The sequence below is a fragment of the Meleagris gallopavo genome, chromosome 14, assembly GCF_000146605.3.
Source record: "Meleagris gallopavo isolate NT-WF06-2002-E0010 breed Aviagen turkey brand Nicholas breeding stock chromosome 14, Turkey_5.1, whole genome shotgun sequence".
Lineage (NCBI taxonomy): Eukaryota > Metazoa > Chordata > Aves > Galliformes > Phasianidae > Meleagris > Meleagris gallopavo.
The window spans coordinates 9477658-9492702 of record NC_015024.2 but is presented as its reverse complement, the minus strand read 5'-3'; the positions used below and the strand labels follow the sequence as shown (position 1 = coordinate 9492702).

The 15045-nt window shown below is 46.0% G+C and overlaps 1 protein-coding gene across 7 annotated transcripts in view; it reads right to left on the bottom strand.

Annotated features, from left to right (window-relative positions):
• The window catches only part of CHCHD6 (coiled-coil-helix-coiled-coil-helix domain containing 6), a 107883-nt gene that overhangs the window by 13767 nt on the left and 79071 nt on the right, over nt 1-15045 (bottom strand). The window contains exon 8 of one of the 7 annotated variants that reach the window (XR_002119617.2): nt 9518-9608. The exons of 5 other annotated variants lie outside the window; for them this stretch is intronic. Coding sequence is in view for 1 of the 2 variants with exons in the window: in XM_010718540.3 (XP_010716842.1) it covers nt 5492-5574 (83 nt within the window). In the remaining variant the exon portion in view is untranslated. Of the gene's footprint in view, nt 1-5491; nt 5575-9517; nt 9609-15045 lie in introns of all 7 variants that reach the window. One more of the 7 variants, XM_010718540.3, reaches the window with a different exon arrangement.

The window sequence follows — 15045 nt, the reverse complement described above, 5'->3', positions numbered from 1 at the left end:
GCTGTTAAAATGCACTGGAAGTACGAAGGCCAGCTATGCTAAGCCTCATTTCAGGACAGGCTTCCCCTGTGCATCCCTCCAGATTGAAGTTTCTGACTTTAATTATTCCTGGAACATTGTGTATACAGGGATTCAGAGCAGGGATTACTAGCAGGATCCTTGTTATAAGCACCACTTCTCAAACAAATTACACTTCACTTGACGTCAGTAACATACACAAGAAAACAAATTAGATAAAGGCAGCAGGACGGCATGAAACAGATCCAGTGCAAGGAAATTTCACAAGGTCACCCAGAAAAATAAACACATGTTAAAGGTAAACTCGTACAATGTTTCCAACACTGGGGTGCACTAAAGCTTGGTGTGACCGAGACTCAATGCATCCTTGCAGGCTGGGGACTCCACGCAGCTCAGAGACCAAGCCTACATAAAACGAGGGGAAAAGAAAAAAGAAATGAGAGCAACCTCAGTTATCCTCTAAACTCTGAGGGCTAGGGCTCATCCCGAGCCACCCGCTGCCCCACACAGATGGGAGACAGGCATGGCCACCTGCTTGGAACCTTAGCTGCTGCAGCTGCATGTCCATGCGAGGTTACGGCTCGTTGCTGCCCGCCCCAGCCCCACACACCCAGCACAGCAAGGCAACCTCTCCAGACATCCTTCTGTGCCTAATTCTATTTCTGCTCGGTGATACAGTGAGATTCCACGCAGAAGTGTTATGAGCTTGACTGGCTTTATTTGTTTAACAGTTCACATTTTCATTAAGCTGTTGTTATTCGGCAGCCAGTAATTTTATTTGTGTGATAGCCATATTCATCTCACCCGTACGGGCGTAGATGTCACTCACCCTTTTTTACAAGCAGAAGAGGCAAAAACGAGTGGGATAGAGCAGAGGGAGGACTGTGACTCCACACAGACTGGTGTGAGATGTACTTCTGCCTGTTTTTGCGATGCCCAAAAAGAGTAGGGCCACAGTAGAGACCCTACAGGTAAATTAAATCAAAAAAACGTACAGGGAGCCTACCTCCACTGCTTGCCTGCAATCCAGAAACTGAAATATCTTTGAGTAGAATCAGCACCTTTGACACACTGCTGCCACTCTTCTGCACCAGCTGAGCACTGCTGAATGGGCGCTTGTGGTATCTGACCATCAGATTTTTAAGAATTAATTATGCGCCTAGCTCTTGCCAATCTCTCAAGTATTTTGTAATAGCCGGTTCCAGGAACTGCAAAATCTGATTCAACTACAAGGAAAAAAAAGTTTGGTTGTTTGCCCTGCACCAAAGGCCAGTTAGACCATCCACCAAGGTCAGGCAAGCAGACAGAGAACTAACAGATGTGAGGTGTCAGTAGGCTTTGCTGAGACTATGATTCAACCATGCTTCTTAGACAGAGATTCCAAAAGTCGCCCGATAAACCCCAAATATTCACCCTGCCACTCCCCTTGTCAGCACCAAGGAGCTGAGACACGCAGAAGCCTCCATGCTGCGTGGGCACAAGGCAGGGAACTGCAGCTCAGCATTTCTCCAGCTCCTTCCTGTCCCTCTCCCTCTTCAGGAGGTGCCCTGGTAGAATGGCAGATGCTGGAATAAGCCACAAAAGCCTCCTAAATAATCATCTCCCATCTCCTCCACTGCAAATTTATAGTCAGGACAGACACCTGCTTCCATCTGTCTAAAACACATCCTTTACAAACAGGGCCCAAGGTGGAATGTTTAACTGGAGCTTTTTATAATGTATTAAAAGACTAGGAATGAAAATGACAGTTTTTAAGTGCGCTGCTTGCTCTTCTCGTGGACGCTGCTCAAGTGGAGGGGGAGTTGGTTGGGATTTTTAGGCCTTTTTTTTTTTTTAATATATGACAAATGATGCTGGTCCCCATCCCGTAATTTCCCTCACTGTGCTGCATGTCTGTTTATGATAGATACCAGCACAGCTTCTTAGGTGCCCGTTTATCTGCTAGAAAAGTATTGTCTGTTTGGAAGCAACTCATCCTAACAGAGTAGCCCCAGAGGGGAAGACAGAAAAAGGAGGGGGAAAGAGAGACGAGGGGGCTGTCAGCTGGGAATACATCCATGCTTCTGCTGCAACGGATCTGGCAGAAAGCAAGCACCGTATTTAGTTTTAGCTACATCCTCTCTTCCCACCTCCTAGACCATTCTTTTCTAGTGTCACTCAACACCTCTTTGCATCTTCTTCCCACAGAGCTCTTATCATTAACATACGTTTCAGTTCAGACTTGCAACCTGTGGAAACAAAGCAAACCCACAGCTTTCTTCCATGAGACTGCGCCAGCACAGCGGAACCTCGGGTCCAAACCTGAACTGTCTATAGGGTAAGACAGGAACATTTAAATGAAAACAAAAACAAAAAAAACAGCCATAAGGGAAATTAAAAAGGGAGATAGAAGAGGACAAAGAAGAAAAAATGTGGTGTAATCCATGTGTATTTACATTTTATGTTTAAAGAGACTTTAACAGGAACTTGTCAATTTTCTGTAACCAGGATTAGAACAGAACAAACTCAAACGCTTTATTCTTCTAAAAAGCCCTCTGAGTTGAATTTCTTTCCCCACCAAATGGCCAATATAAAAAGGAGCTCACAAATCCCTATGATATCAGTAACCTCTTATCACTCTTGGAAAAACAGAGGCCGGGACAGATTCATTAATCCAACAAAATGAGTCTGTGAAGCAGCCTGGCTGCCAGAATCCCCACCATGTCCCACACAAGAACCAGCACTCTGCAATCCTGGTCCCAGCAATTACCAAGCCATCCTGTCTGGCACAAGCAAAGCAAGAAACCAGAACTGAATGCTTTTAAAATGGAAAACTACAGTCATTGACCATAGCTGCCCCAGTCAGGTAAGCAAACATCTTTACAAAGCAACGTTATCACTTCAAGCTTTAAAATACCTACTACCATTTCACTCATTCCATCCTTCATACCAGAAGAGCAACGTCACATCTGGAAGGCACTGCTGAGTCCCAGGCAGGTGCACAACCTGTCTGAGCAGGGCACATCCCAGCAGCTCCACACTGCCAGGGTTAGCCTGCTGTGATACCTTACGAGCAAGGGTAGAGCTGGCATTGTGATCTCACTGCTATTCTGCAGCCTGGGCATGTCCAGAGAGGATGTTCCTCTGCCTCTGGTTCAGATAGATGTATATACACAGAGTTTTGTTTTTTTAAAGACAGTCAAGTTAAATAACTGCTAGAGCTGAACCTGAATTCAAGACTTGACTTCTAATAAAAGAAAGCTTTCCTGTAAATTTCAGTGTTTTTGCATTCTTTTTTTTATCTCTACAAACAGGGCTGGTTTCTAAGTATGTTTGTTTTGAAAACAATGACATTCCACCTGTTAGATGCTATCAGTTAGATGAGCTTAAATTGTGTGAAGTGGGTGTTATTGCTGCCTGACTTAGAAACTGAGGCTTACGTCCAGAATCCGAATATGTACAGTGTCAGAGGATGTAAGCCAGCAGAGAGGGCTGGCTGCTCACAGCCTGCCGCTACATCCTCACACACTTGCAGCCTCCAGGCTCCCCCAGCACCATCCCTGGGTGATGCTGACCAACAGCCTCCAAGCACGAGCCTCTGGATGGCACAGACTGAGCCCAGCTCCACCACCTGCCTGCCTTCACTTTCCATCAGCCTGCAAAGGAGACACGGGCCCACAAATACACACCGCTCCCCGAGCACAAGGGGACAGGCCAGGCTCGGTTTGCAGCGAGCTGCTCCATTTGTCCCACTCTGAGTGCAGTGCTTGAGCAGTCAACCCACTCCCCTTTCATCTGCTCCGCAGTAGCCATTTCTCCAGAGCTGCCCATCATTTCCTCATCAAGCAGTAAAAACAGAGGATCGCTAGAGACACGGCTCAGCCTTGCTGAGATTTCACTCTCTCAGTGGGTTGTAAATGCCCCTATAATGTTGGCTTTTTTAATCTTGTGTTATTATTACCCGCGGCTGCCATTCAGTCTGCAGAGAATAAAGCGCCAAGGCTTTCAGGGCCGCACAATGGCTCTGTGCATTTGCCAGCGGTTGGACAAACAATACCTCTGTGTTTCAGCTTTATTGGAAAGCTCGTTGTTGTGGGAGTCTGGCTGCGTGCGTCCCCCCGTCAGGCCGCACGGAGGTGTGAGTGTGTGCCCACCGACTCAGCTGCCATCCCAGCAGCACGTGCTTCCACAGCTGCCAGGGAGCCAGCACAGAAGTGCCTCTGCCCAGAGACAAAGGCGAGGGCTGAGATGCACAGAGAAGCCAGGCAGTCTCTACAGATCAGCCCAGGGGTACGGAGCTGAACCGGCCCCCTCCGTGAACAACTACACTCAGTGTAAGCGGTGTTGCCAGCTCGCATGAAAGCCTGATGACATATGACATAACCACGAAAATGTCAAAGCAATGGCCCAGAATCGTGTTCTTACACGAATTCTTGGCTTCCGCTGAAAGCTGAAGAGCCTGAGATCCTCGGGCTTGCAAGGAATGCTTGAAAAGTGGAACGACTGAAAAAAGTGCAAATTAAAAAGTAAACGAGATGTGAAAATAGGCAGGGCAGGCTCCTGTGATACAGGGAGACCGATCGGTACTGATTGCAGGGGACACTGCAGAGCTGCAGGCGCTCCTCACTCACAAACGAGCCCTGCTGCACACCCTCACAGACTCAAAACCCAAGCAAGAAGTCAGAAACTCTCCCCAAAGCCACAGAGTTGACATAAAACCACTCCGAAATGCACCGGGGTTATTTCACTTGCCTTCTGGGTTTAAGCACCTGAGTCATATTCTCATACCGGTGCCTTCTAAGAAGGAGGGCTTGATTATTATTTTTTTTAATTTGTTTTAATTTTTAAACAGAACTAAAATTCTCATGTACTTGTAAAACTTCAGGAACAACTGCACAAAACTAGGGCAGCAGAAAACATGCCAAATACTTCAAGGCTTGGCATCAGAGAGTGCCTGCCTGCCTCTGTGGCAGGAGGAGTGTCGGTCTGTCTCAGCCAATGTTTCTGAGTAAGAATGCCTAATCCCGATAGCCCGTGCACATACAGAACACCTATACTTACTGTCAGCTCTCTAGGAAAAAACCTTGACATTTTGCATTAAAGCCAATCTCCCCTGTACATCAGCATAAAGGTAAAAAAAAAAAAAATCAAAAGCTGGCTGATCTGAAAAATGAAAGAATTGGGAGCTGCCTTCAGTAAGATTTAAAGCTGAAATAAGAGAGGTGGTGAGATGGGCACAAGGCAAGGAGAGGAGCTGGAGCAGCACAGCACCTGATTCCAGGCTTTCCAGATCTGTGCCTGCAGCTGGCCCACATCCCCATCCCCTCCTACACGCCAAGGGAAGAGACATCTTCAATGTGAGGAAATGGAGGCTTTGCTATCTTAAACAAAATAAATGAAAGGTGAATTCATGGTTTCAGAGCACACTGTATGCCAGGAGAGCCGAAACTGCAGCCTGCACCCTGAGTCCTGGCTTGGCACTGATGGGACTCACCTGGGAAGGGGAGCTCTGCTCTGCAGGGAGAACAGGACTGCGAAGTTTTCTTCCAAAAAAGGGTAATGAGGTACGCAGAGAGCCTGCAGAGGTGTCAGAAAGGCAGATACCATTATCCCTTCGCAGGTCAAAGGCAGATTAGGACTAGCACAGCAGCAGCACCAGGAGCTTATCAGCAGCCAGGCTGAGGCTGCGACACCTGCCTGCACCGCAGCCCTGCCATTACCACCTCCCCATTCCCACATAAGCCCAGTGTCCGGGTGCTTTGAAGCACGAAGCAGTAAGACGGGCAGGTGAAGCTGCACTCTGATCGGCTGTCTGAGACAGCAGCACAAATACCTCCACCTCACCTCTCATCCATGGCATTTCCAAGACATCCGTTCAACCTCAACCCTCCAAACCACAGAAGTAATATCTGCCCAGGTAGAGCTGGGCAAACAAACACGAGTTAAATGACTGCTCAAGGTCGCCGAAGGACTTACAAGACAGCTACAGACATGTCTAGCAAGTGGATTACTCTCCCCTTTTGAAAAGCAGCGGGTGCACACCGGGACTGAGCCTGCTTAGCCAGGTGTGGAGCCTGCTGCACTCAGCACAGCTCCGCCGAGCAGCACCGCCTCCTACTGCCAGCACAGAAATAAAGCCTTCATAGCAAAACTCATTCAAACAGATGCAAACAGGGAAGGGGGGGATTGCATCTGGGCTACGTTACCACAATCTATATGTCCTATTTGTCTGTTAGTTATTAAATTACCCACAAGACATCAACAGCTCAAGCCTCTCCGAGAGGCAGAGATTAAACGGGAATCGCTGTGTGGAAATGCTGCACATCTCCAGTGAGATCAGCCTCACTGTGAGCCACAGGCATCTAGGAACAAAGGTGAGAGCTCTCCTGTGAGACAGCAAGTGGCACAGAAAGGTGGGGAAAAGCTGCTGCAGAGAGGAGGGGATTTGCAAAGCAAGAATCTGTCAGGAGCAGCTTCAAACACAGACACCGCACAGCACAGACTTTCATCAAGCACACATAGCTGGAGCACTGAAAGCTGCACTTCTGTCCAAGCACTAACGCAAATGAGATTTTTAGTGAGAGACAATGACGCTGGTATGTAAATATTAATTTAACAATCCCGTTGACAAAGCCTCAGCTTATCTATAAATAGCTGTGTTATTAGCAGGTGATGCTGAAGGCAGCTATCCCAGCTCCTCTTCCCACAATCCCCCGTGCCATCTTGTTTTTATTGACCCTGGAGACGCAACAACCCATGGCATGCAGCTTGCTTTTCGCTGCTACCTGCAGAGGAGTTAGGAATACTTGACAACACAATACATATTTATCAAGGCCCTTATGAGAAAGGATCCTGCAGCACTATGCTCACAATGGCTCCCAGAGCTCAAAACAGAGCAAAAGGTTTAGAAAGAAAGGAAAATCCCGCAGTCTTGCTTTCAGGCAGAAGGTGGTTGAGAGCTGGGAACCATCAGGCATTTGGGGAAGGACTGACAAAGCCCCAGTGTCAGGCCGTGTCAGCCTGCATTTACACTGCTGCTTTGGCAAAACACTTCTGCAGTGGCCTACAGTTACTGAAGGTGATGCTACCCTCGGCGTTCATTTGCTATCACAGAAACAAAGATGTCAAAATCCTGATCTCTTTCCTCAGCTACATTTCACCTGGAATTATTCTTTTATTACACATAATAAGGCTCATAGCTCATTATCCTCTCATGGGGCTGCACACACAGGAATCCCTTCTTTCATGCAGGTACTAGAGCTTATGGCCAGCAGGCAGGAATATGCCATCCTGCTAAATCTGCTGTGGCATTTGCATCAGTACAACAGAATCACCCAAACGGTGGTATGGCCAGCATCCATGGACACCATGTGAATCATGGTGTTTTAGGCTACTCACACAGGTTTGTATATATTCTCCAGAAGTCTTTTAAAGCTTCAGCCTTCCCCTCGTTGCAAAGAACAGTGACAACACACTTGATGGGTTGGGCTTGTAGAAAGGCAGCTTGAATATAAAGAACAGAATGGACTTTGTTAAGCTTCCCTCCCACTTGCTTCAAGTTTCTAAAGAAACCTTCTGAACACAAGAAGTCACTATGTAGCTGCTTATCATAGAGCTAAGAAAAGGAAGGGGAAAAAAAAAAAAGCACAATCCACTATTCTGCCGTAAGGTCCATCACATTCTTACAGCCTGTACAGCAGCAGGCTCTAGAACTTAACCCAACAGGGACTCTTCTGTGCCAGTCTCCAGTGCATTCAGCCAGGCAAGAGGCTGGCCCGGCCATGGGCACACATGGGGCAAACCAGAGCTGTGCTGCTTGAGGCTGCAGATCCACATCCCCTCATTCCAGCCCCACCAGGTGGCACTTCTAGGACACTCTCTAGAAGATGGTCCCATGGATGTAAGGCTTTCCACGCAGCAAGCTTTGGATATCAGACTGTTCCTTCATTTGCTTGAATAGCCAACACTTATAATGTGTTTAAAAACCTTTTTAAATAAAGGGTTACGCTGTTATTTCTTTGATTGCAGCCCTGTGATGGCCTTACAGTCAGGCTTTTATGACCATCAGAGATTGTGAAAATTTCATTTCCGCAATAAAGTACTCTTCGTAAACTCTCCTTTTCAAATGGAGTCATTTCTGCGTTTCATTATTCATGGAAATCGGATAGACAAGTTTGGTGTAGCAGAATAGAAACTTAAAATAAAGCCATGTTGAGAAACTCCGTAGAATTTAGCAAGAGAAGCACGACACACTGCCAAATTGATGATAAATAAAGAAATGAGTCATTCTCATTAATCAACTAGATAAAGACTAGTGTAGTAATAGATTTGAAATCATCTTCACTGTATTATTTACTCTAATAAAACTTTTATAAATCTAATAGCAATAGATGTAAGCAGTGCCAAGGAAAAACTAAAACATTTAAATGGTTCAGAAAATGAAAGATGCTGCTGCAAGGCTGCAGAACAGCCTTCCCAGGAGAAACCCAGGCAGCTGCTGACTCCTCCGTCTGCGATGCAAAGCCACAGATAAACCTGCAGTGCCAAATGACCCAGCAGAAGCTTGCTGTATTCCCCAAACCTCTATACGTGTCATATCCAGTAGCTCTTGCAAAGTCGCTGCTTCCTTTTTCTCCACCATCTCCAGCTATACCACAACATCCATTACCCAGGTCCTTCATTTCAGAGCCCAGCTAGTTGTAATCCAGGAGCCCCTACAAACCAAGAACTGCAGAAAAGTTTAACTAACTTTGGCTCTCTCAAAGTGCATTTCAAGCAACAAGAGCACTGATGAAACCCAACTTATCCAGGGTAATTCATTCTTCACGCTTGTTTAAGCACGGTCGCTCACCAAAGACAGGCTGGCAGCCTTCTCCACGGGCTGCAGGCTGCTGTGCTGCTAGAGACCACGCTGAGACAAGTTCACATCACATGTCAGTGGAGATGGACTGCACCTTCAGCTCGGGGATGGAAAGATCAAAACTGCTAGATAGGCTCTCCTCCTTGCTGGGTACCCTGATTTTTATCAACGGGAAAAGCCAATTAAAGTTGATAAAGACACATCCTCTACTGATTTTGCCTTAGTGCCCACTGCTCAGTGCTAGTATAATGGATAATGTTCTGCCTGTGGGTGTATTTTCTAAGATCTGTCAGTTCTGACAGCATTTTGGCACCTGGATAACTGAAGATTTATACCAAGGGTCCAGGAATGCACCATTTCTCAGTAGTTGATGGGTACATTTTTCAGCAGGGCTTCCCTAATTAAAGGGCTAGAAAGAGATGGGATCAGATTGATAGGTTTTGCAGTCAGATGTTTTATGCTTAGTTTGATAAATTATAAATCACCTTTTGAAACTTTACGAACACGTGATGAAAGCATGCAAGAGAAACTACAGCAGTGCATTCAAAAATGCCACAGCACAGCTACTCAAATTTCATTTCTATGGCAAAGCCTTTAGAGATGCGCTTAAGAAAAGCGACGCTGATTGGAAAAGTAAAGAAGGAAATCAAAAATTAATACCAAGGCGATGAAGTCTGAACCTGTATCACGAAGAGGGCAGTTGTGAGTTCCTTGCTCTCAGGGTCTCGTTCAGACCAACGTACCATTAAAGCTGTAGAGAAGACAGACGTGGAATGACCATCTGGGCTGGGGGAAGATGTTTGCTCGTAATTTGAAACATGAAACCAAAGAAATACAGTGCAGAACAAACAGGAATGTGGAAAGCACTTCCCAGGCACGGAGAGGTTAAAACAATTATTTGAACAGCTGGGAAAATTAAAATGGTAAAATAATAGCTACCCTTCAAAATTCTACAGATGCGGAGAGACTCTTCAATGAATAACTGATAAAGGGGAAAAAACATTTTAAAAGAGAAACTGTTTCATGCATGAAGGTCATACAAGCAACAGCTCCTGGTAAGTACCTGGATTTTCTGACTTGCCAAGAGACGAAGTAGGGGGCTGACACAGCCTTTTACACCTAGAAAGCCAAGGTCAAATCCTTAATAACTTACACATGAAAGCAACTTTGGGCAAACCCTTTCTACTGCTTGTTTTGGAGAGGCTTTCTTAGTGCAGCCCAAGCAAGGTCACATGCCAGAATTGTAGCAGCTTGTTTGCTTTCCCAAGGAGCTCTCCTAGCTCTGGCACAGCCTCCATGGGTGCAGCAACTGTGACAACCTTAGAGTGAACAGTTCAGGCAGATTTGCCACCAGAGCTTCCCCTGTGGAAACCTGCTCTGGAAAGAATGTGGAGGTGTGTCATTTTTCAGAAAAAGTGACAGCATGTAAAGAGCAGCCTAACAGTTCAGAGAAGGTCTAAGAGGAAGAACAGCACCAAATCAGGCTTGCAGCGTGGGGTACACAGTGCTGCATGTGAGGATGGGACACAGACACATGTGAGGGGCTCACAGCTCCAGCACAGCCATCTCCAGGACAGGAAGAAGCTGAAAGAGCACAGCTGGGGAAGGTCTATCCTGGTAGGCAACAAGTCCTCTTTCTGTACTAGCTATTTTAAGACACGAAACCAAAAATTTTCAGAAAGGAGAGGAAAAAGTGACAAGTGAGTATGTAGCACTGCAGAGGAGAAATCAGCTGCACGATGCCAACTCTTGTTTCCATTCCCCACCCACTTCAAATGCACAACCTCTTCCACAAATACTGAGCAAACTGCTACAGGGACAGCAACTGAAACACACCGCGGCAGAATCCAAGAAACATGGATCCTTGGGGAAAAAAGGCAGAATCAGAACAGAAGGCCAAATCCATCCAGCCCAGCAGTAATTCTTCTATCGTTCACACATATCATTTTGCTAATGTAAACCAGTCTCCAACTGTAGAGCCTTAACTACTACTTTTTCTTTAAGTAGAAGGGAATTCAGACAAAACAAATGCGGAGATGCTACAGGAGGACTTTCTGCCTCCAATCAAAGGGATTTGTTATTCCAGTTTTATCTGAGCAGCTCTGGAGAACTGTGAAGTAGCTTCCTCAATCTGCTTATTTCTTCTCTCTCCCAAGCAGAGTCTAAAGTAAGGCTATTATTAAACTATCCTAAGCACAGTCACTGTATTTCTCCAGCTGACAATCACCTGGTATTGAGTCCTGAAGCTGTCAGATATCTCCTCTGATGTGTTAGGCACCTCACCAGTCAACGATAGCAAGAGAACAAGAAAAGGATGAGCTTGCAGCCTCTCCCATACTTCTTGCTGATATAACCTTGAACACTCCTAGTTAGGCAGACCAGATTTGACCACTTGAACAATCACAAGTAAACCAAAGTAGACTGTGACCCAGGAAGTAACAAGGCTGACAGCCTTGTTTCCAGCAGAGGTCTTGACCTTCCCACAGTCCTGAAGGACCCAGACATTTTTACAAAAGTCATGACCCTGCTACTCTGCCAAACTACAGGTATTTAGACCAAACTAAAATTACAGCTGCAGCTTTAATTCAATAGGCTACCTCTCACTTCCAATCCTAACTTGATGTGGGAACTGCTGAACTGTTAAGCACCATTTTCTATTCTGTCCTTCAGGTAACTGCATCACAGCATCATGTAGGGCTGCAGAGCAGAACCATCTAGGTGATAAACCAGCTGGGCACACGGCTTGCCTTAGTAGAGTTGCTACTCATTCTGCAAAACCAGCAAATCCATCTCTTGTATTTTGCCATGACAGTGGTTGTGATAACAACATGCAACAGGGATACCCAGGCTTGTCTCCTCACCATAAGAGCACGATGATCAGTGATCAATCTTCCACTTGCCCAAGGCAAACAGCATCCTGCAAGGTTGATGGATAGTTAGGTAACGTACTTTAGGATCCTCCAAGGTTAAAAATAAGTGTATAAATCTGACAGGATGAGAAAGCTGAAGCAGAAAAAGGTGTGATGCTTACAAAAGCACGCAGATCTTCCCATCCTCCTCTCACTGGGAGTCTCTCAGACTCACCCATGCTTCCTGAGTCAACCTCCCCTGTGCCGAGCTGCTTTCATGTTCAACAAGGGGCACAGGGAATGCAGAGGATTCCTCTCTGTCTTTACAAGCTTCCGGTACTCGGAGCCCAGTGATTTCTCTGCTCCTCTGATCAGCCACGTTATGATGCATATTTAAAGTAAGACAGATACTGAACTCTGCCTTGCCCCCCGAGGGAAGCACAGCCTCCTCTTTCCAAACTGCCAGTTCAGTGCCGCAGGGAATAGGCAGTCTGGTGTCAGCTTCAATACCGACTCTAAAATGAAGGAAATGCAAACAAAGGGGATGGGAGAAAGGAGAGGAGGGAGAGAGGCAGAGAGTGCAGAGACACTGGAGGGAAGCTGGTTAAAAGTAAAAAAAAAAAAATGAAGACAGAGGGAAAGGAAAAAATCTGAGCCCAAACTTTAGGAGAGGCAAGTAAAGGAAAAGACAGGAGGAGAAGGCAGCAGCAGCAGAAATAGGCAGTGGCATATGTCTAACTTTCTTGTACATTCTAAAAGACAGGTTCTATAGGTGGCCAGAACTGCTCACACTACGTAGTGAGGAAGATACCGCCCACAGGATTCAAGAGAGCCCCATCTTAAAGTATAAGTGAAATACCCACAGTTTGAGTTTCAATTGCTGGATGTCACACAGAAGAGCCCTGGAACAGTTTACCCCTTGCCTATAGCTCAAACATTTGCTATGCACTGCCCTGAACTAACGAACAGCCATCCTAATGTTATCATGGCATTACTACCAGAGTTCAACTCAGCACACTGCAAAACAAAAAATCTAAATTTGCCACAGGGAAAGTAACTCAGCAGTGCTATACAGCATTTGATCCTAGGGCTTGTGGGTCCAAACAGGGCTTCCTGCACAATGCGCTGTTCTACATCCTGACCAGTAGGAATGGTAAATTTCTTGTGTTTTTAAAGACGATATTCCAATATTTCCTACAGGTAGAGTAGGAAAAGAAAGTTTTGCAAACATTAAAAATATAAAAATAAAAATCAAGTGCCCACCTCAAAGTAACTTGTAAATAATAAATCGCAAGTGAGAAATCAGGACACGTTCTTACAGTTCTACAACAAGCAATGACAGAAGTCTGTCAAGATTTCAACGGCACTTACAAAATTCATGCCAAGATCAAGAAGCATTTGTTGTTTCTAAGGCAGTTAGCAGGAAGAACACAAGCTTGACCAGGGCAAGGCGTGCAGTATGGCATCTTACTTAACCACCCTGCTGCCAGGATAGAAGTGCAACCAGGCACTGTGTTCAAGTACAAACCAATACTGATAAAGCCAAGGAAAATACCAACAGAGCAAATGAAGAACGAAGATGGAGCAAGAGCCAAGGATGGTGAAGAAAAGCAGCTAGGACCCAGATGCAAAGTTACAGCCTAGAGCATTGTGGAGCAGTTCAGAGCTACTGAAGAAATTCTTTTACATACCTGGCTGGTGGGTTCAAACCAAACATCAGTCGGATTCAACACTACTGGAGAGATTAATTACGAACAGCTACAGATTAATGCACGATCCCTCTGGCCTTTTATCCACATGACAGTGTACCAGACTGCTGTGAATTGGAAGACACTTCTCAAGGGAGGATGCCTGCTTCAACCTTCAAGCACCACAACACTCCTGCTTTAATGTTGTCCCTTAAGAAAAGCTTTTCATAGCAGCAGTGAAAGCTTTCTGCACTGAACAGCTGGAGCCAAAGTCAAAGCACAGCCCGGCAGTTTCCTTGGCTGCACAGGGATGCCATGAACCTGAATCACAGGGAAACAGCACACGTCGGCAAAGATTTGAGACAGAAGTTCAAGATATTAAGAGTCAGAATTCCAATTGCAGGATTTACAAGACTATCTTCTACCTTGTCCTTCTGCTACAGATGCCATCCAGGGACCATCTCCTGCATTTCTGCTCCTTTAAAATATTTTTTTCTATAAAGCTTATCAAAGCCACCATCTTCTCAGCAGGAACAGACAGCCCTTGCTGTCAGGTCTCCCCAGCTGCTCCGTTTGCTCTCTTCTCCACAAGGGATCTCTCAGATCCCACAGTTTACTGAAGCAAGAATTTGGATACAGGAGTCAAGCTTCTAGGAGGAGATTGCTGTTATTATAGCAGATCTGGTTCCAGATACAGCCACTGTGAACTGGGGAAGGATACGAATCCCTCCTTATAGGCTTCTGCTGTGTGATCTCATTCTTCATTTCTTCACATTCCCCTTTTTTTCTACATTACTGCAAACATTCCTTGATTCAACACAATCAACAAGAGAGCATGAAGGAAGAGGCAGACTCTCAGATTGGAACAGCTGGCTTTCTTGATGGTATCACATCCCAAAGAGAGGTAAGGAATAGCAAGAAAAGAGACTGCTTATTCTCAACAGCAAACAACTCCACGCCAGAGAAGAAAGCACAGCCCCGCTGACTGTGAGAAAAAGGCAGCAGAGGGATTTTAAATATATTTCACACTCCTTGATGGATCATGCCTGAAGTTTTTGTGGGAAAACAAAGCTCAGAGGAAACCATGCTTCAAAGCCCAGCACTGTACTGACAGGGGCTGAGAAAACTTCATAAACCTGATCCCGTCATATTGCCCAAAGCCCACATATAGACCTGCTAACAACCAATTCTTCAATGGCTGCCCTCCAGATCTACTGCCCCGCACTACCATTAAGCTTTGGAATAAGCTCCTGCCAGTCATGCCAAAGTGTGCTTAGTGCTCGATGGATGAGTGTGATCAAGGGACTGGAAAAGGTGGTCAAGTGTCACTGACTCTGTCATTGAGTTCTGAACACGACTGTCGGACATGGCAGTCACTCAGGTCACAGCCTGTGACCGCCCTGGGCACCCACGAGTGCTGACGAATCTTCAGCTATTTCACACACTGTCATCTGCTGTGCTGGTCCTTGGACTCACCATTCCCCTTCCCCCATCTCGACTGCCGCCCTGCCTCAAAACACAGCAGCAAAAGCAAGATAACACAGCAAGAGGCTGACAACTAAGCACAGGTCCTAGTGAGCTGCAGAAGGTGCTCAGGCCAGATAGGATCTGCTCCAGAGCCTGCATGTCCCAAGAGCAACATATGACTGGG